Below are 19,390 nucleotides of genomic sequence, written 5' to 3'. Positions count from 1 at the left end.
TCTGATTGTCCATTTATGTATATATTTGTATGGGGGTGGGGAAGTAGTGGCACATTGCAATTTCCATCCACAAGCCAAGCTCTGTCTACTTGGGACACCAAAATGATTTGTGTCAGTAGATTGTGCAGATGTTTGAAATAGGGTCATGCATGCTCTATTGTGCTTTGCTAGCATCTTCTCTGGTAAGGTTTGGATGTTCTCATGGCTAATGCCAGATAAAGATGTAAGTGTGATAGGGATGTGCCTAAGGGCTTGTCTAAATACAGGTTGTACTGCTTTACCAGTGCAGTTAGAGGTACACCTGTCTCCCCTTCCCCTCCTCCTACCCCTCCCTCCCCCCGCCTACTATGAATGCAATTATACTTAGGGCTCTACCAAATTCATGGCCGTGAAAAATCTCCCCTGTGATATCTGGCTATTGTAGGGGAGAGGCAGGGCTAGGGGTGCCCCACTTGGGGGCTCCTACCATGAGCCGGGCTCCGGCTGCTAGTCCCCTCTGGGCTGGGGAGGGACAGGACTTTCTCTTTCCCTGCAGCGGCCCCCACCCCTCCCCTACTGTGGCATGGGGAGGTTCCCGGAGGTGAGTCTAATCCAGCCCTGGGAGTATCTCTTCCCCTGGCCCTCTCGGGACTAGCAGCAGGAGCCCAGCACATGGGGGCGCCCCAACCGGGAGCTCCTACCAGCCCTGCCGCTCCCCGGCTCCAAACCCAGAGCTTGAGGTTTAAAGGGGCCATGGGCTGGCGGGGGGGGAGAGAGGGGACCACAGCACCCCCCAACCATGGGCCCCGGCCAGCCCTGTCCCCCCGCAAAAGTGATGACCTCCCACATGTCCTGTGTTCTACCTCTCCCCCGACACACACAGTAGCTTTGTGACCCCCCACGACACTTTTTTGAGTTGGGACCCACATGGTTACAACACATGAAATTTCAGATGTAAACATCTGAAACCGTGAAATTGACGATTTTTAAAATCCTATGACTGGGAAATTGACCAAAAAGGACTGTGAATTTGGTAGGGCCCTAATTATACTGGTATAAATGTGCTTATACTAGTATAACTTATTCCCCTTCGGTAAGAGGAATACGCTATAACAATATAACTGCATCTACACTAGGGGTTGTATCGGTATTACTGTGGGTAAAAAAATCACATCCCCTAACAGACATATTTATACTGATACAAAAGCTGTCTGTAGACCAGGCCTGAGGCCCCAACTCCATTCATGGTGATGTCAAACCCTAAGCATTAATTTTAAAAGAAATGTTTATAGCCTTTCTCGTTGTGGAGAAAGTGAACCTTCAACGTTCGGTCATGGTTTGGTCACTGAAATAGTTAACATTGACTTTTAATTGTACTCAGTGGGCACTTGAGTTAACACTTCATGGAGATGAAATGGGCAGCTTACACTTCTTCAAGCTATTGTTCCGGTCTCTCTGTGAACTCCTCAAACATCATTGCATTATGCCATATCTACACTACGGTCATAGTGTAGACACTTCCTACAGTTTTCCCATTGCTGTAGTTAATCCACCTCCCTGAGTGGCATCTACACTGGGGGGTAGGTCAGCTTAACCATAGCACTCAGCAGTGTGAATTTTTCTCACCCCTTAACAATGTAGCTAGGTCTACACTAAAAAAGTTAGATTGACCCATTTATGTCTCTCATGGGTGTGAAAAATCTACACCTGTGAACGATGTAGATAAACCAACCTAATCCCTGGCGCAGAGAACACTAAATCGATGGAAAAATTCTTCCATCTTCTAGGTACTGCTTCTCAGGAGGTAGATTAACTACAGCGACAGGAAAACCCCTACTGTTGCTGTAGCGCAGAGGTCGGCAACGTTTGGCACGCGGCTCGCCAGGGTAAGCACCCTAGCGGGCCAGGCCAGTTTATTTACCTGCTGACGCGGCAGGTTCGGCCGATCGCGGCCCCCACTCGCCGCAGTTCGCCGTCCCAGGCCAATGGGGGCGGCAGGAAGCAGCGCGGGCGAGGGATGTGTTGGCCGCGTCAGCAGGTAAATAAACTGGCCCGGCCCGCCAGGGTGCTTACCCTGGCGAGCCGCGTGCCAAACGTTGCCGACCCCTGCTGTAGCGAGTGGCTATGCTGAAGCACTCTAGTGGTGCAGATGCAGCTGTGCTGCTGTAGTGGTTTAAGTATAGACATAGCCTAATTTTTAAGTGAAGACCAGGCCTAACATTCACTTAACATAAAGGCTCTCTTTGCAGCCTCGTGGGCTAGAGGCTAATTTTTTTTTTTTTTTTTTTTTTTTTTTTTATTAAATTTTAGAATCTGGAGGACAAAGGGACTCCCTCAAAAGAATACAGTAAAAAAAAAAATGCTAACCTGGCCTAAGCCAGGTCCAGTTTGTCCCCTGACCTCTTTATGTGGTGGAGTATAACCATTTGGCATCTGGTATGCAGCAACAGCTTTGAAATCGTTAAATTTTCCTCAGTCCTTTGCCAACCTCCAGGAATTGCAGGATGGAAATATGCCAAGGAAGTCAAAACTATCTCCGGTATTACTAAAGTGCTGGTCACCTGGGTATATAAGTGGTGATGCAACTGAATTTTTGATATTGCCGTTGTTTCTGTCTGTACGTTGGCAATTGCCTTAACGTTGAGTCAGGCAAAACTTCTTAAAGTTTTTCATGAAATACTGCATGAACAATAAATGTCAGGCAACCTATTAAATAGTTGTAAATTACATTTGGGAAAAAGAAACTATATGCAGAAAAATCTTTGTGTGTGTTTCTTTCAGTTCATGCAAAGGGGATTGGATTCAGAAACCAAAAAACAACTAGAAGAGGAGGAAAAGAAGATAATCAGTGAAGAGCACTGGTATCTGGATTTACCAGAACTCAAGGAAAAGGAGTAAGTTTGTCATATTTTTTCATTACGTATATCTAGACCAGGGGTCGGCAACGTTTGGCACGCGGCTCGCCAGGGTAAGCACCCGGGCGGGCTGGGCTAGTTTATTTACCTGCTGACCTGGCAGGTTCGGCCGATCGCGGCCCCCACTGGCCGCGGTTCGCCGTCCCGGGCCAATGGGGGTGGCGGGAAGCTGCGGCCAGCACATCCCTCGACCGCGCCGCTTCTCGCCGCCCCCATTGGCCCGGGATGGCGAACCGCAGCGAGTGAGGGCCGTGATCGGCCGAACCTGCCGTGTCAGCAGGTAAATAAACTGGCCTGGCCCGCCAGGTGCTTACCCTGACGAGCCGCGTGCCAAACGTTGCCAACCCCTGATCTAGACTATCTGGGAGGCAAAGCAAAGTGTTGTGTATTAATCCTTTTCTGTCCCAGAAACACCTCAAGAATAATAGTAACTCTTAGTGACCAGTAACATTAGTAAAATAGATTGGTAGGTGTAGCATACTTATGCGGCATTTTATTCTTAGGAACCACTCTCAAGGTTTATAAGTCCAGAGTTTGACCTACTTCCCCTTTTTTCATCTGTATGTTTTCCTAGTATCAATGTAATTTTCTTTTTAGTGACCAGGTGATTTAATGCTGCTTTTGCTTTTTTTTTTTTTTTTTTTTAAATGGCTGAAACCTTGTTAATTAGACCCCAATCTTGCAATCAAGTCCACGAGAGAGAATCTGGCTCCTGCATGGAGCTCCACTGATTTCATTAAGGTTTCATGCAGGCACAGGGGTCAATCCAAGAATATCCAGTTGCAGAATCCCTAATGGAGATGCAACAATAAGGAAAACATATTCTAGTAAGGGCACAAACTTCCATTCCTGCCTTCTGAAGAGGTGCTATGAACAATAAGAAAACTATTTTAAAAATGTTTATTTTGTCCTTTAAAAGAGAGACATTTTTTAACAAGAGGGAGTCTCTTCTTAACATCTGGAGTTCAGAGAATTAATTACATGTGATTAAAGTGAATAAGGTTACTGATATTTAGTATTTTACATGTGCAGGGTGGGGATGAGGAGGTGGAACACTTCTGCAGTACACGTATGTGATCATTCCTGAGGGCGGATTTCTTTTTGTTTCTTGTTTTGTTCATTAAAAGAGAAAAGAAAACAATCTTTGAAGAGAGAACCACACGGTTTTATTTCCTACCAGTCTCTACTAAGGCCAGCTCTACACTAGAAATTTGCTGGTATAAAAATGTCACCCGGGATGTGAGGTTTTGTGTGTTTGTGTTTTCTGAGGGGTTTTGTTTGTGTTTTTTTGGTTGGATGGGTTTTTCAGGTCTGGCTGGGCAGGGGGCGGCGGCAACATTTTGTATACCAGCAAACTTTTTCAAACATAGATCTGGCGTAAGACACTTAATTTTTTTGGTTTTGCTTTTTATTGCCTTTGGTTATTGTGACTATGTTAAGACACGCTGTTCAGACAAATACTTGGTTTTGTTTGTTGTGCAGGAGTTTTATAATAGAAGAGAGAAGCTTTATGCCATGTGAAGACCTACTTTATGGCAGAATGTCCTTTAAAGGGTTCAATCCAGAAATTGAGGTACTGTCAAATGTTCTACTTCTGTTAGGGTCAAGGAGTGTATGTACCCCACACTGGACCAGCAACCAAAGGGTTAATACAGGCACGGCCAGCCACTGCTGTTTGGAAGCCTCACAGCAGCTGGGAGGGTTAAAAGGGCTGGGAAGCAGATGGGTGGAGTGGCTACCAGAGGAGTGAGCAGGCTGGAGAAAGGAGTTCACGCCAGCAAGCTACTAAGGAGCTGCCCAGAGGCAACAGCCCAGGAGGGGATGAACGGACCAATAGGCTGGAGAGCCTGCAGAGACCCAGGGGAAGGTGGGAAGAAGCTCAAGGCACTGTCAGAGTTGAAGAACCCTGATCCTGCTTACCTAACTTGAGGCTCCTGAGCTGGAACCTGGTGGAGTGGGTGGGGAGTGAAGAAAGAGTTTTCAGTCCCCTGGGCACCAGGAATAGACTGACAGCCCCACTGGGGGCTGCACTACGCTTGGCCAGAGGGGGTGGCACCAATGCACCGCCCCAGTTAGCAACTAAGAAAAACTATAAATTGGAATTAGGTCTCAGCGTGACTTCCACTGAAATCAAGAAGTGTCTTTCTGTTGACTTCAGTGAGAGTTAACTGAGCTTTATAGACTTTGTAGCACAAAGTGGATTATTGCCTAAATGTGTGCAATCTTCGTGCTTCTAATTTGAGCTCCGCTAGGTAGGATGAAAATGGTAATTTCCACCTCAACTCCCCGTCTTCCTCCTATTCAGCATTCCCATTGCTGTTCAGCAAAATCAGCTGCTCTTCTAACTGGATTGTTGATACTCGGTCATTAATTCATGTGTTGATACGCTCTCTCTCTGTGCGCACACTTGTTGTTTTCAACTTTTAGAAGTAGAGCTGTTTGATTGCAGGAATTTGAAAATAAATTAAAATGCAGGCAAAGCATACTGAAGGATTTTATGAAATGTTTGCAATTCTGTACTGAAAATACAACGTTATAGGGAGTATTTACTCTTGATCACACTGCCTCAGTAAGAGCCTAGGTACTGGATTGGTACTTAAGAGACTTGTTCCTGCTTCTGCCTTTCATTTGCTCTGTGACCTTGGTCCGAGTCTCTCTACTTCTCTGTGCCTGATTTATCCAGCTGTGAAATGAGGTCCCTAATAATTAAAAAAAAAAAAATTGTGTATGAAAAGTGGTATATTCACTTGTGTTGTGTATGTTTGATCCATTTGAACAAATGGAGCCTTTCACCTCTGAGGTACTTTTACTCAAGTCAAGAGGGATGAAATCTGTCTGGCACTATGAAATGAGTCTTTCCAGTCCCAGATTGACACATGTCCATGTCACACACTAGCATCCATTGGCACCCATGTTGTTTATCTCAGCTGAATGAGTGTGGAGGCTGAATTCCCATCCTCCACTGAGAGGTGGCTCCAGATTAGCATTAAGACATACAAGCAGGTGATATGGAGGAGTTCATTTTGTTTGCTGGTCCTCTGTCAATGCAGTGCTTTCTGCAGGCGCTGTCTTAAATAAAATGTATTTCCACATTGTGATTCAATGTGATTGTGATTCAAGCCAAGATTTTGGAAATAAATAAAATGCTATTTCTGGTAAATATCTGGCATTTTCCCCCCATATGTCAACAGCTCAATAGTTCCTATACATGATATGTGATTCCTATACATTTTCCTCCCCTCAAAGAACAAAGCCTCCATGCTCCATGCACTGCTCAGCAAAACAACTGCCCAATCTCACTGCTCTCCCACTTTTCTTCCAGTCTGGATCTTCAGTTATCATATTGCTCCTTAAATTAGGGGCCAAACTTGCAAACTCTCAGCCCTGTTGACTGGAAACTACTCATGTGAATAAGGTCTTGCAGAATCATGCCTTTAAAATAAAAACTCTTTCGAGCAGAGGTGTCTTTAACTTCTCTTCAACATCACACATGTCTATGGTGCTATAATAGTAACAACAACACTGCCATTAATCTGTGTCTCGCAGCTAAATAACTGCCTAAGATGAAAAGTTACTGATGCTGAATTCAGATCTAATGTGATTTAGGGGGAATTATGATTACTGTCTCACCAGGGTTGGCATTTCACTGGCTTTTTTTTAATGCAAGTAGTATTTTATTGTAAAGCTTTTCAGACAGATTCTCCCTGCTGAATAAACATTTTCAAGTTGCTTAGTTCCTAAATTTGACCCTCCCTTAAGATCTGGGAATTATATACACTAGATTATACTTGACAATGAAAAAACAGATCTGCTACATAACTTTTTAAAAAGATTTATCCACAGTTTTTGTAGAACCTACGATCGATAGTGCATTGTCACTTGAGTGCCAACAATTGTAAAGAGTGCTAAGAAAACCTAGTCCCAGATGCCAGGCACACATGCTGGTGTGCAAACAAGGAAGGAACAAAAAATAGGTTATGTTTGTATTAGAACAATTTTAAGATGCAGGAAAATTATAACAAAACTCATTATTTTAAGTTTTGTAAGGGCTGAGTCATGAGCTGTTTTCAGGGCTATGCTGGGTTGTATGGGGACCTAAGACACTCCCCTACGCAAGCTATCTGAATCACTGTGCAGTGGTGTAACAGAGGAGGAACTAAGCTCCACCAGATATTGCACTGGTGCAAATCACCATCACTACCAGCCCGTGGAGCAAGGGGGAAGCAGCCAGTCACAGTTCATTCCCTTGTCTTCTCGCAGCAAAGCACGGCTGCGTGCTCCCTTTTATTCACGGTTCATGGTAAATCCATGATCTAGCCCTAAGTTTATACTACAAACAAAGGAAAGCCGCTTCAGTTAAAACTCGGGGGAAAGAGTCCCGCTTGTCCGTTTTAAAAATGAGTTTCTTATCAGTAATATCTATATAATTGAAATTCTGTGAAAGAGTTAACTGTAAACTGATTTCCCATTTCATTTTCAGAAGTTAATGATCCAAATGAACTCTAGGTACAAGAAAGAAGAAATTGAAGCAGATGATACAGCCGAGGCTGACGTATCAGATGAAGAAATGGCCAGAAGGTAATTTATGTTTTATGGCATAGTTAAAATTACCAAGATGATGTGTTGCTGCACTCTCATCAGAGTGTTTATAAAAGAGCAAACTTTTGTGTTGTGCACAAGATTTTTTTAAATAAGAATTTTGAAGAATGTGTTCAGTGGAATAGCTTCATTACGTCCTAGGGAAATAACTTGGGGCCATTTTCTACCCTCTGCTACACCTTTGTACTCTCTACTCTGTCACTCTGTACCACATTGCGTGACAGAAGGCAAAATTGGCCCCTTAATACTCTCATATCTTGATACAGGCAGTAGCTGTGTCTCTTAACAGAGTGCTGTAAGAGGAGTGGCATTGGCAGTCCTCTGTTGCACCACAGATTCGTATTGCTGATAGGATTTATGACTTGCTTTGATTTTATGAATAATAGTGATTTGTGTCAAAGTCCTGTGGCACCTTATAGACTAACAGACGTATTGGAGCATGAGCTTTCGTGGGTGAATGCATGCATCTGACACAGTGGGTATTCACCCACGAAAGCTCATGCTCCAATACGTCTGTTAGTTTATAAGGTGCCACAGGACTCTTTGCTGCTTTTACAGATCCAGACTAACATGGCTACCCCTATACTTGACAGTGATTTGTGTATTAATTTAAATATCTTAACAGATATGAAACCTTAGTGGGAACTATCGGGAAGAAATTCTTGAAAAAGAGAGACCAGCGTGTGCTACAGGATGAAGATGAGAACAGTAACATGACACCTAGCAAAGCTAAGAAAATGTTCTTAAAACCCCAGGATTGATGTGAACTGCACAATTGAAGCTAATAGAAATGTTATCTACAGGGTAGAGTAACATGAACTGGGCAGTGTTTATTTTCCACCAAATAATGTAAGATATGTTTGTAAATCTAAGTCTATTCTGATTGAAATTTCTGCTGTCCACATGACAAACATACTTTCAAAGTGGATGCGTATATAATGGATGTCATACATCCTTTCCCGTCTGAGCAAGTTGTACTGACCACGGGGCTCTAAGCCAATTAGCTGTGTCAATGTTGTGCATAAGTAAGATGGCTATCCCGTGTGTTTGAGAGCAACAATCTTTACATTTTATGATGGTGATTGAACGCAAGTATTTCAACTAAAGATGAGTTATGGCCAATCTTATAAAGCAATTCTGCTTTCAGTGCTTTTTTTTACTGTATAAATTGAAACCCCTTACACTTTTTAAATTGAAAGAAATAGTCTGCAGCAACTTACATGTTTCTTTAACAATTCTAAAATTAAGTTGAAAAAGGAACAGAGAGATTAAATCCGTTTAGTTGAATTTTATTTTTTTATAAAATCTATTTAAAGAGAGGTTTTTGTAATAGAAGCCATTTTTTTTTCTAGAATAAGCTAAATATTTATATTGGGTGATGTTTTCACTTTGACACTTATGAATCATGATCTGCTCAATCTCTCACCTCCAAAAATTTTTTTGGATGTTCCTTTGGTTGTGGTTTTCTTTTCTGGCAAAAAATTTCCAATCTTATAAACAAGATCTGTGATAGCAGGATAGTGACCGCTTCAGAAACACATCTTAAAGCTGAATAAAAACTTTTAAAAGACTTTTGTGTCTGATTATTGTGGTTTAGGTAATATAATATAAACACTGAAACTTAACATAGCCTGTGAGATGTTTAGTGCATTGTTTGATAGTGTTTAGATTCAGGCCCAGATTTTTAAATGTATTTAGACATTAATGCTCTCAGCATTGCAATACCAACTGATTTAGGAGCCTAAATCTAATTTTCAAAAGGGCTTTAGAGATTGACAGTCAATGGGATTTAGGCTCCTAAATGCCTACATCCCTTTTGAGAATGAAATTTAGGATCCTAAATCAATTAAGCATTGCAACTCTGAGCACAGCAACACCTCAATACCTTTAAAAAACTGGGCCTTAAGGACATGCCCCAAAATATTAGTTGAGTTGAAATGCCTTTTCTAGTTAGAAAGTAATGAAGCAGTTTGAAGCATTGTTGCACAGAGAGACAGTACTGGCCTTCCATCAATTGCTGCTCTGGGCATGTTGAAATTTGTCGTCAGCATGTGTCAGATCTAAAATTATAGCAGTTTTCTGTATCCCAAACTTCAGCAAGAAATATGCTCTCTGTTATTTTATTTCCCTGGCTAGTTGTCCAGGTTGTCGTCCAGGATGCTGGCTCTCTCGAGAAAGGAGGGATTGGAGGAGTTTGCTAAATTAAAGCAAGTAGTGGCAGTTCCATCACGGACACGAGTCGTTGGTTTTTTTTTCTCTCTTCTTTTTGGAACAGCTCAGTGAAGCAAGACACGAAACTCAATTATATAAAGTAAGAGGCCGTACATCTACAGTAGTTTGCATGTATGATATATGGACTGTAATCCATATATCAAAAGCACCTAGTTAGATATTCAAGATGGATCACACATGGAAAGAGAAATACACTTTTAACCTAGTAAGGGAGCTTCATAAAGGTGGAAAGTCTATGATTCATGATCTCATATAGGTTTTCAGAGCTAATTAAATGCTACTGGTTCAATTACTTAAAACTTGACTATATATAATCGTCAATTGAACAAAAGTTAATGATCGCAAGACATTTTTCTTCCCAAATGTGACCTGAACTACGAAGTGATTTATTGTTGCTCATCACAAGAAAAACTCAGAATATATCCCATTATTCTTTCTTGCTTATTACTAGGAAATGACTACCCTGTTATATGAATAAATTTCTTTGGTGATGGCCGGATTTCTGAATAATAGTGCTAGGTATTTTGGGGAAACTATATTCTAGTGAGACACTAGTGACCACTAGATGTCAGTAAAATTTTGCTTGGGCTTCAGGATTCTTGAACAGATGACATTCTGTTGCTTTCACATAATCTTGTCTGAAAGTTCCTTTGATTGAATAATTATTTGAGGCATGCATATAATAAAAAGAGCATTAAACTTTACACAGAGGCTTCTCTGCACAGAGAATGTATGCAGAGAGGACACCTTCTGTGTCCTTCATTCCAAGGCAGAATAGCTGCATGTGATTGGGAGAAAAACAAAAACAGCTCTGTAGTCAAATATCTCTGAGTCCTGGAGGGTACTCTGCATTGCATGTGTTTGTGTGGAAGGTTTTGAAGGTGAAGTGACACGAATTTCAACAGCTTCACAGAAAACTTACATTCTATTACTGGAGGGTTATAAGAAAATGCGTAACCCTGCTGCAATTATTAGCAGTGTATAATCTTTAAAGGTTCGTACCCTACTGGCCAGAAGTTTGATTGAACAGCTTTCAATGATGGCTAGATGAACTCTTCAAATGCAACTTTAAAAGCAGCTGCTGAGGTTAGGGCAACCTACTTATTCACTCAGCTATCTTGGAGCGTCAACTGTATTGTAGAATCAGCAAAATATAAGTGCCTAGTAGGAGTTGCAAAAGTGCCTAGATGCTTGTGAAAATCCCAGTAGGTATCTCTCTGGTGCCTATCTGCATCTTTAAGTGCCTAGATATCTTTAAAAATCTGATCCTAGGCTCCTAAGTCATCTAGGTGTGTTACAGAATTTTGCTATACATAGTTCCTTACTATAACTAGACCACTATGGAGGCTTAAGTGTAGACGTGAAATGTTCATGATGCAAATCTACATTTAATCAAGCATTCTTGCCTTTGTTACAAACTCAAAAATAGACCCATTGTTGTGGACAGTTTTGTTAAGCTGCAGTTTTTAAAGCATAAATGGACCTGTTTCTCAATCAAAAAGGACCCCTTTTTGATTGAAGATGTAATTTGGGTTTTAGAATGAGCATTTTTGGTTTGGAAGTAGCCATTTTCTCAAGCTTGCAAATAAAGCAAAGTTTGGAGGGGGGAGGTGCATAAAACAGCAGAATTCTTTGTGCAAATGGTGTGAAATGAATAATCTGTGAGTTTGGCACAACTCTGACCAAGAATGAGAGCAAGGGGTGATTGTTGCAGTCTACAGCAGCTGGCATTCATGTGCTCATTGATAGCTCATAGCAGTAAGAATAGTTTAAACTTTGTCTTCAGACATCTAGAACTATTTGTCCTGTCCTCTTTGAGAGTGACCTTTTAGGTCCAGATTCATCATCTGTCTAATACTTCATTGCACAAGGAAAGCACATATCATTAGCCATCATCACTCTTCCTGAAGTGTCCTATTTGAGGTACGCTGGCTGAGAGGAGCCAGAGAAGGAATTCAGGAAAACTACAAAATTAGTTGGCAAGTCATCAGTTTCTTCTGCTGCTTAGTGTTGTTAACAAAGAAACTGAGGCAGGAAACGATTTTGTTTTTATTCACCCACTGTTTGGATGCGCTAGTCAGTCAATGCATCCAGCATTGTTGAGAATGGATTAACAGCTTATCTAGCATGCTGTGAATAATTAAATTGTACTTATCGGGATCCAATAATAAAAACACAAGTTGGCTTATTTTATATTATATCTCCTCCCCCCCACCCCTGAAGAGGCATTAAAACGTGGTGGTTTCCTTTTATGCTTGCTAGCTGTTGCCTACGCAGTTTGATTAAATGAAACTTGCAAGAGAAAATAACTCTCAAAGATGATTAACTTAAATGATTTATCTGAAATAATAATGCAACAATTGAGCTAGTTCTCTCTTTCCTCTCTGTGGTGCCAGTTGGGTTGAAATTTTTACTACGGCTGTAGTTGCAAATGCTGGGAATAGATGAGGACTGCACAATTTCCCTTCCCTTCACTTCTTCCTATCTTGTCTCTTTTGATCTAATTGATGCTGGACCTTAAAAGCCATAGGGGCAGAGTCTAGCTGAAGTGAGTGCTCATCCTGTATCTTACCTCCACTGATCCAAGAGCTGATTAAACTTTGTTCCTTGTTGTTTTTTAATTGCTTTTTCCAATGGTGAAATGAAGTTTGAACTGGTTTTCTCCTGTTACTCGTAGTTCTTTTCTGAAAGACACTCCGAATACAATTGTTAATGGATGGTATTTTCCTTTGGGCTTTGGGTATACGTAATGGGGCAGTTAGGCTGAGATTATTCAGAGCCATCTATGGGATTTGAACACCCAGCTCCCATTAATTTTACAATTATTCAGATCTCAGCCTGAAAGCAAAGTTGCCTTGTCTTCCTGTAAATCAAGATACCGTGCTTTCCTAATTCCAGATACATTTTGAACCTGTTGGGATATGGTGTTAGCAGTGTTGGTGCCAGGTGACTTGACAACAGGTTGCAGCTAAAACGCTGCACAATAGTTTGGAGTCTCATTAAACTAGCCTGAAAGAGAGAGAGTCCACTTTAACTTTAAAATGTATTGCAGGGGAAAGGTGTCGGCTGAATTACCCGGTAGACGTAAGATCCCGTGTTTATCAGCATAACAGGAGTATAAGGCCTTGGCTACACTGGCGCTGCACAGCGCTGCAACTTGCTGCGCTCAGGGGTGTGAAAACGCCCCCCCCCCCGAGTGCAGCGCTGTAAAGCGCCAGTGTAATCAGCGCCTGCAGCGCTGCACGCTCGCTCGCAGTGCTGCAAGCTATTTCCCTCGGAGAGGTGGGAGTACTTGCAGCGCTGTGAGAGAGCTCTCGCAGCGCTGGCGGCGCGACTACACTCGGCAGCGCTGTGAATTCTCAAGTGTAGCCAAGGCCAGAATCTCTCCTATGCCTCCTGCCGGATCCTTTTAGGAATTAGTCATTTCTTTCCCTTTTCCTGTGGGAAGGCAGCTATCACAAGGCCTCCCTAATGGTATGAGGCTGTGGTTTGGTGACTCTTATATTTAATACCATTCTTATCTTAGGCCTGGTTATCTGTCTTTCGAGAGGTTTGGGGTACAGTATTCACAGCTAAATAACTACTGTATTTATCAACTCTGAGAGAATCTGCCAGGCTGAAAAACTGATTTTTAGCAGGTGTAAATCAGCAGAGCTCCATTTGACATGACACTGTAAAGCCAGGACCTGGTAACAATTGTCAAGTCTGGGGAAAAATCTCTGTGGGAGAGTTGTTATAAATGACGGTGCAGAGGGTGGGAGGGTTGAGGACTGACCCATGTGGAGCTCTACAGAGAATAGGCCTTTAGTAGACAGCAGGAGCAGTTTGGTGGCAGCAGAACCAGAGGCGCCTATGGAGGCGACACAGGAGGATGGAATAACCAGGATGTCAAAGGCCACATTGAAGCCAACCAGAGAAGGAGCCATTATCAGCATAAAGGAGGCAGTGGTCTGCTACGTAGAAGAGAAGGGTTTCTGTGCTATGGAGTGTGAGCCCCAGATGAAAATTCCTCCCAGCTAAAGAGAAAGTGGCGAGTTTTATTTGAAACACTTAATACTTATCTGATATTTGGGGAATAAAAACTTAATTACAATTGATACTTACAAAGACTTGTTTTCATTTATTTATTTTTAATATATTTTTGTATTTCATGAGAGTTTTTCATAAATCATGTTAGAACAAGGAGGCTATCCCACTGAAAAGAAAATGTCTTGATTCTCTTCTTTAACCTGCTATTGTTAAAAACAGCATGTAAGATTATCATCAGGAAAAACGACTGGAGAGTTATTTTTCTCAGTGGTCTACTCTGTTAACTTTGTTTTGACACTGTTTCCCCTGCACAGTCAGTTTCTCTGTTTTTATGGGTCTTTCACATAGCAACATGACAGAGAGAAACATTTTTAGAATAGGGAACTGCAATTGCAAAACCACAGATATTAGAAGAGGGGACTCATTAGTTAGACAAGGAGTTTCTTTAAATAGACTTGATTCAGTTGGATGCTTTTTATGCTCGTCACCTTGATAACATTCCCAGTTGTATCTGTCTTTAAGGAATTTCAATTTGTGGCCATGTGGAATGGAAGTAGGCACAATAGAGAAACAAGTTTGGGCACCATATTACAATTCATCCTTTAGACAGGATGTGAATTAGTACCACTACAAAAGTATCATAAGAAAAAAATGGACTTACTAAACATAATTAACGTGTGGTTCGTTGTAGTAATCACAGAGAGAAATTGGATAATACTCTGCACTTGTAAGTCTGGGGACCTTAAAGTGCCCTACATACATGAATGAATTATTCCTCCTAACACACCCTGGAGGTGGGGAAGTATATTTTCCCCATCTGTAAAATAGGGATATGGAGTTGAGTGCTTGGTACAGTACTTCTAAATCCACATTTCAGACCTAAATAAGTGGTCTGATCTTCAGGTGTCTAAATTTAAGCAGCCAAGTTTGGAAATGTGATTTCCCTAATGGTCACAGAGCATATATATGTCAGTAGCACAGAAACCCCAGTACTCCTCTCCCAGTTGTGTTCTTACGCCACTAGAAAACTTTTCCTCCCTGGACCACATGTCCTCTCAGATCTTCATCCAGCCTCAAACCAGTCTCTAAATTTGTGCCCACAAAAGTGTGTGTGGGCTCCATTTATTCTCTCGGTGGTAACTAATCAACATGGGACTCTGAAGTGCCTGTTTTTCTGCACTTGAGTTCTCATTTTAACCTGGTATTAACGGATTTTAGGTCATTTATTGAATGTCATATTAAACAGTCTGTGAAAGATGCTGCAATTGCATAGAATTATTGTATGTTTTAGCACTACACTAAATCACGTACAATCCTTTGAGGTTAATTGGGACAAATTTTCTCTCTAATGTTAAGCTGAATTTATCTTTCAGTGTCTCCTCCACCTCTTCATCTTTAAGAGTCATGAATTCTACCAGATCTGTGTTGTCCTTGTAGTTGTAAGTTGTCTCAATGAGTGTCCATCCAATTAAAGCTCGCAACCCATCAGTTGTCTGCAGGCTGCAGATTGACTTCTTTGTAAACAGGGAATCTGGAGATGTCTGAAGATACGTACATTGGAACTGGAAATCTCTGATTGTTCGTGGCTCAAGACTGAACAAGTAAATTTTGCTGCACTCACTTCTTTCCAGAAGATCAGAATTAGAGAAGCTTTGGTTGGCAATGTATTGTTTCCTTCTTATTTTCTCAAAGTACCAGGTCCCATTGTTTTCTGTGAAGCGAAAGATGCCAGGAGTCTGAGACTGGTCTTTCCCAGAAATAAGTTCCATTGGTTGCCAAATTTGATAGGATACACCAAAGCCTCCATCCAGGATATAGGCTCTATCATCAATATCCACCTTTAGCAGAAGGTGGGTCATGTGGGAAGCATATGTGTTTTGGTGCAGGTTGTATATATATGCTCCTAAAAGAGTGGTGTCCTATCCCAGTGTTTTCAGCACTCAACATAAAAGTTGGTTGTGTTCCATGCACCATCCACCACGCTTCTTCCTTACAATTTTGTTGTAAACCTGGTCTAAATCCAAGGTAATGGTTTCCCCACAATGGATGCTGAGATTTTCAAATGGAACAGTTTGGATGTGGTGCTGGAAGATTGCAGTTAAGGTTTCCAAATCATGTTTTTCATGGGAGCCTTTGTATCCAATTCTTGCTAAATATTCTTCGATGTACATATTGCCTGTAAAGGTAGTAACATTAACAAAAAGTTAATTATTTATGATGATGTGAAGGGATTTCTTGTTGATTCCGACTAGCACAGATGCTATGATCTACTGAACCCCATCAGAGTAGTATTGAAAAGAAAACTGATTCTTGTAGTAGAGAAATGCAGGAGTAATGATAGGGCATGGATGTTGGGATCTGGGTTTTTTGGTCCAAGGCCATCTTTTGACAAGGGTGGACACAATAGAGCAATTACCCCCTTGTGTGCACAAGTGTATGTAAGGAAGATTTTTGGTATCTACATTAGGTCAGTGTGATACCAGGACTCAGTCAAAATAGGACAAAATTAGGAAACGTTAACAGGTTTTTGAATAAGACAGTTCTCATGTCCATATTCTCATCTGAAGAAATGATGAAGGAAGCAGTGTTATCTAGTGGTCAGAGCAGGCACTTGGGAGTCAGGAGTCCTGCGTTCTGTTCTTGAATCTGTGTCTGAGATCATAAGTAAGCCACTCATTTTCTGTATGCCTCAGTTTCCTCATCTGTAAAATGAGGAAAATAATATTCCTTGCACATTGGTAAAGCACTTGGGAGATTATTGGATTAGAGGCGCCATAGAAGTGTCAAGTCTTGTTATAAATTCAGACCATCAGATGATTAACTGAACCGCTGATTTTTTTTTTGAGTCACAAATCACTAAGCTCTAATCCTGTCTAGTTTGATACAGTCGTGACACTTTGGTGTTGGAATTAGGATTCTCAGAAGAGGCAGGTAAACTCCCAGAAAGACTAAGACCATAGCCTCTGTTCTCAGCCGTGCTCTCTCTCACCTAGGTGCAGATGAAGGGGGTAGTGGGCTGTTTGCAGCTGTCTGATATGCCTAGCTGTCCACTAGCCAGGAATTGCTGGATAAAATGCTTTGAAGGTTTTCTTACAGCCTGTCCCCTTGCTAGGAACACAAACCATTTCGAGCACTCCGTGTTGCTTCAAATGTTTAATTTCTTGATAACTCGTAAACCTAGCTTTGAAATATTTATGTGTACACAATGGGAGCTCTATGGTAAGCTGATGTTTAGACTGTTAGTACCATTCTGTCAACTCAGGGAATCAATCTACTGCATTGAGATAAACTCATCAGGGAGCTGCTGAGTGTTTCCTGCCAGATGAAATTTCTCAGGATGAATCATAAAATGGTTTTCAGTGACAGATTCATGCTATGTGGGTATAGGCAACATATGCTGTCCAAAGTTAGTAGCAAGCCCCAGCACTAGCAATATGATGCAATCAACCTCGGCTGAAAGGAGTTTAGTGTTTGGGTACGTTTAAGTAACACCAGAAAATGGCCAAGAAAAGGATCGTGAGAGCAGCTGCTGTGAAAACTCTCAGAACCTACTAGAGTGGAATGGTTTACAACATATGTTCTGCTTTCTGCAGTAGGGGCAGCTTTGACTGTCCAGTGGAGACGTAACTATCCTACTCAATCTCAATCAATTTCTGATCATTAAATAATGAAAACAGGTCACACCAATATAAAGTAGGCCCTCTGTGTAATGTAAGACCTCTCTGCAGCTCCATAATGTAATTGAACTGCATAAACTCTTAGGAGGTGCAGGCTACAGTTATTTTGAGTTGTGGAACTATTAGAATGTTTTGGATGAAAACCAGAATATTTGAGAGACGATTTCACAGCTGTATTGACCACCATTATACAGAGAAAATCATCAATAAAAGAAATTTTGAGGCCTGTCAGAAGTCTAGGAACGCAGATGCATATCCAAAAATGTGTGGGCATTGATGCACTATATTTGCACATTCAGTTACCATGACTGTACACACTATCACAGTAAATCCATTTGCAAATGATCCATCATGCATCTATTATTAACCCATTGTTCCCAGAAAATGGATCATTTTGCAGTAAGGAAAGCAAAGTCTGATAACTTCATATTTTTTTTAAGTTATTTTTAAAAGGTTGTCGTGAATTCTTACCCCTTTTAATATGAACTCTATTTTTGGCTAGTTTATTTGTCTTTGCTTCCTTTATTAAGAACCTACGGGCATGTGCAAAATTAAAAAATAACAAAAGAATTAGTAATTTCTGGGAACAGACTGTAGAATCTGGAATATCCGAGTTTAGATGAATAGGTCTGGTGGTAAAAATAAGAGAGAGAAAACCAATACATATTTCTATAATTGTTTTGCCACTTTCAAGAGATGGCATTAAACCAACATGGCTGTGTTTTGTTTCCATTTCTGCACCATTTTTCATACACCATTTTCTACAAACCTTAGTCCTATGGACATTTGTATTGCATGTTTCTCCAGGACCTTAACTGTACACAAAGAATTTGGTTTTAAAAAGGAGCTTGCCTGTGAAAACGACCCAGCAACAATTGTATCAGGTTTTGCACCCGTTTGGGGTTTTGTTTTTTGGTTGGTTGGTTGGTTTGTTTGTTTTTGGATCGCTAAATCAGGAACAGCCACGGATTGCAAGGCTTTCCCTCTACAAGCTTCTTTTTCTAAGTAATATACGTCTGCCTCAGGGCTGTTCAGTACTAGATCTTAAAATCCAAGAGAAGGCAGAGTCCATGAAATGAGTGCACATATTTGGACTTCATTGATCCATGAGCTGATTAAACTTTGTATCTTCCTTTTAAGAGATTTGCTATTTTTTCTACTGGTTAAAACCAGAATTAACTAGATTTTCAGTCCCCCCCCCCCCCCAAAAATTCCATAGATTGCTGGATGATGTATTTTCTCTTGAACAGCAAGCAATAACCATTGGCATTAGGAAAGCCAGTCTTCTCTTTCTTCTTAGTAAACTGAGTATGTTGTTCAGGTGTTGCAGGTTCCATTTTCAAAGGACCAAGTACATAGAACCATTCTTCACTAACAGAAGTTCCTTTTTTTTGGATGTTTTTAAAACTTTCATTGCACTGACTTGATGTTTTATAGATAAACAATGAATACCATGACAAATACATCTTAAACACAATTTTATGTATATATGAGGAAAAAATAAGTAGTTTATTTCAATAGTAATACTTGGCACTTTCCCTGGCCAAAGTGTCGTACAGACATTAATTAATTCTAACTCTGTGGAACAGGTATTATTCCCATTTTACAGAAGGAGAAAGTGAGACAAAAAGATTGAGTGCTTCATCCTGCAAAATGCAGGGCATGTTGGCCCTGATCCAGCAAAACACTTAAGTATGTGCTAAGCATTAAGCACATGAACAGTCCCATTGACATCAAGTGCTTAAAGTTAAGCACATGATGGAGTGCTGTGCTGGATCAGGGCTATCATCAGCACCTTGCCATGATCAAGCCTTAAGTCAGGGGTCGGCAACGTTCGGCACGCGGCTCACCAGGGTAAGCACCCTAGCGGGCCGGGCCAGTTTATTTACCTGCTGACGCAGCAGGTTCGGCCGATCGCGGCCCCCACAGGCCGCGGTTCGCCGTCCCGGGCCAATGGGG

General features: G+C 41.3%; 2 protein-coding genes across 2 annotated transcripts; one reads left to right on the top strand and one right to left on the bottom strand.

Moving 5' to 3' along the window:
• The first annotated feature begins 2,763 nt into the window (after nucleotides 1–2,763).
• LOC112106845 (M-phase phosphoprotein 6) lies at nucleotides 2,764–9,724 on the top strand. The gene is made up of 4 exons (XM_026663634.1): nucleotides 2,764–2,873; nucleotides 4,377–4,467; nucleotides 7,375–7,472; nucleotides 8,119–9,724. The coding sequence occupies exons 1-4, from the start codon at nucleotides 2,764–2,766 to the stop codon at nucleotides 8,252–8,254; spliced, it is 435 nt and encodes a 144-aa protein (XP_026519419.1). The 3' UTR covers nucleotides 8,255–9,724.
• Nucleotides 9,725–15,052: 5,328 nt separating this feature from the next.
• Nucleotides 15,053–15,925, bottom strand: LOC112106859 (arylamine N-acetyltransferase, pineal gland isozyme NAT-10-like). Its single transcript, XM_024200322.1, is given in 1 exon segment — nucleotides 15,053–15,925. A coding segment is annotated over 1 exon segment (873 nt).
• Between the last annotated feature and the right edge of the window lie 3,465 nt (nucleotides 15,926–19,390).

Source organism: Terrapene carolina, unplaced genomic scaffold (genome assembly GCF_002925995.2).
Source record: "Terrapene carolina triunguis isolate 2854851 unplaced genomic scaffold, T_m_triunguis-2.0 Scaffold33891, whole genome shotgun sequence".
In the NCBI taxonomy this organism is placed as follows: domain Eukaryota; kingdom Metazoa; phylum Chordata; order Testudines; family Emydidae; genus Terrapene; species Terrapene triunguis.
This window is presented reverse-complemented; position numbering and strand designations above follow the sequence as displayed.

Excerpts from the sequence above, each read along its gene's own strand:
- LOC112106845 (XM_026663634.1), top strand. The coding sequence starts at position 2,764 with ATGCAAAGGGGATTGGATTCAGAAACCAAAAAACAACTAGAAGAGGAG. Across the intron at positions 4,468-7,374 it reads GGTTCAATCCAGAAATTGAG|AAGTTAATGATCCAAATGAA; the intron begins GTACTGTCAAAT and ends TTTCATTTTCAG. Across the intron at positions 7,473-8,118 it reads GATGAAGAAATGGCCAGAAG|ATATGAAACCTTAGTGGGAA; the intron begins GTAATTTATGTT and ends ATATCTTAACAG.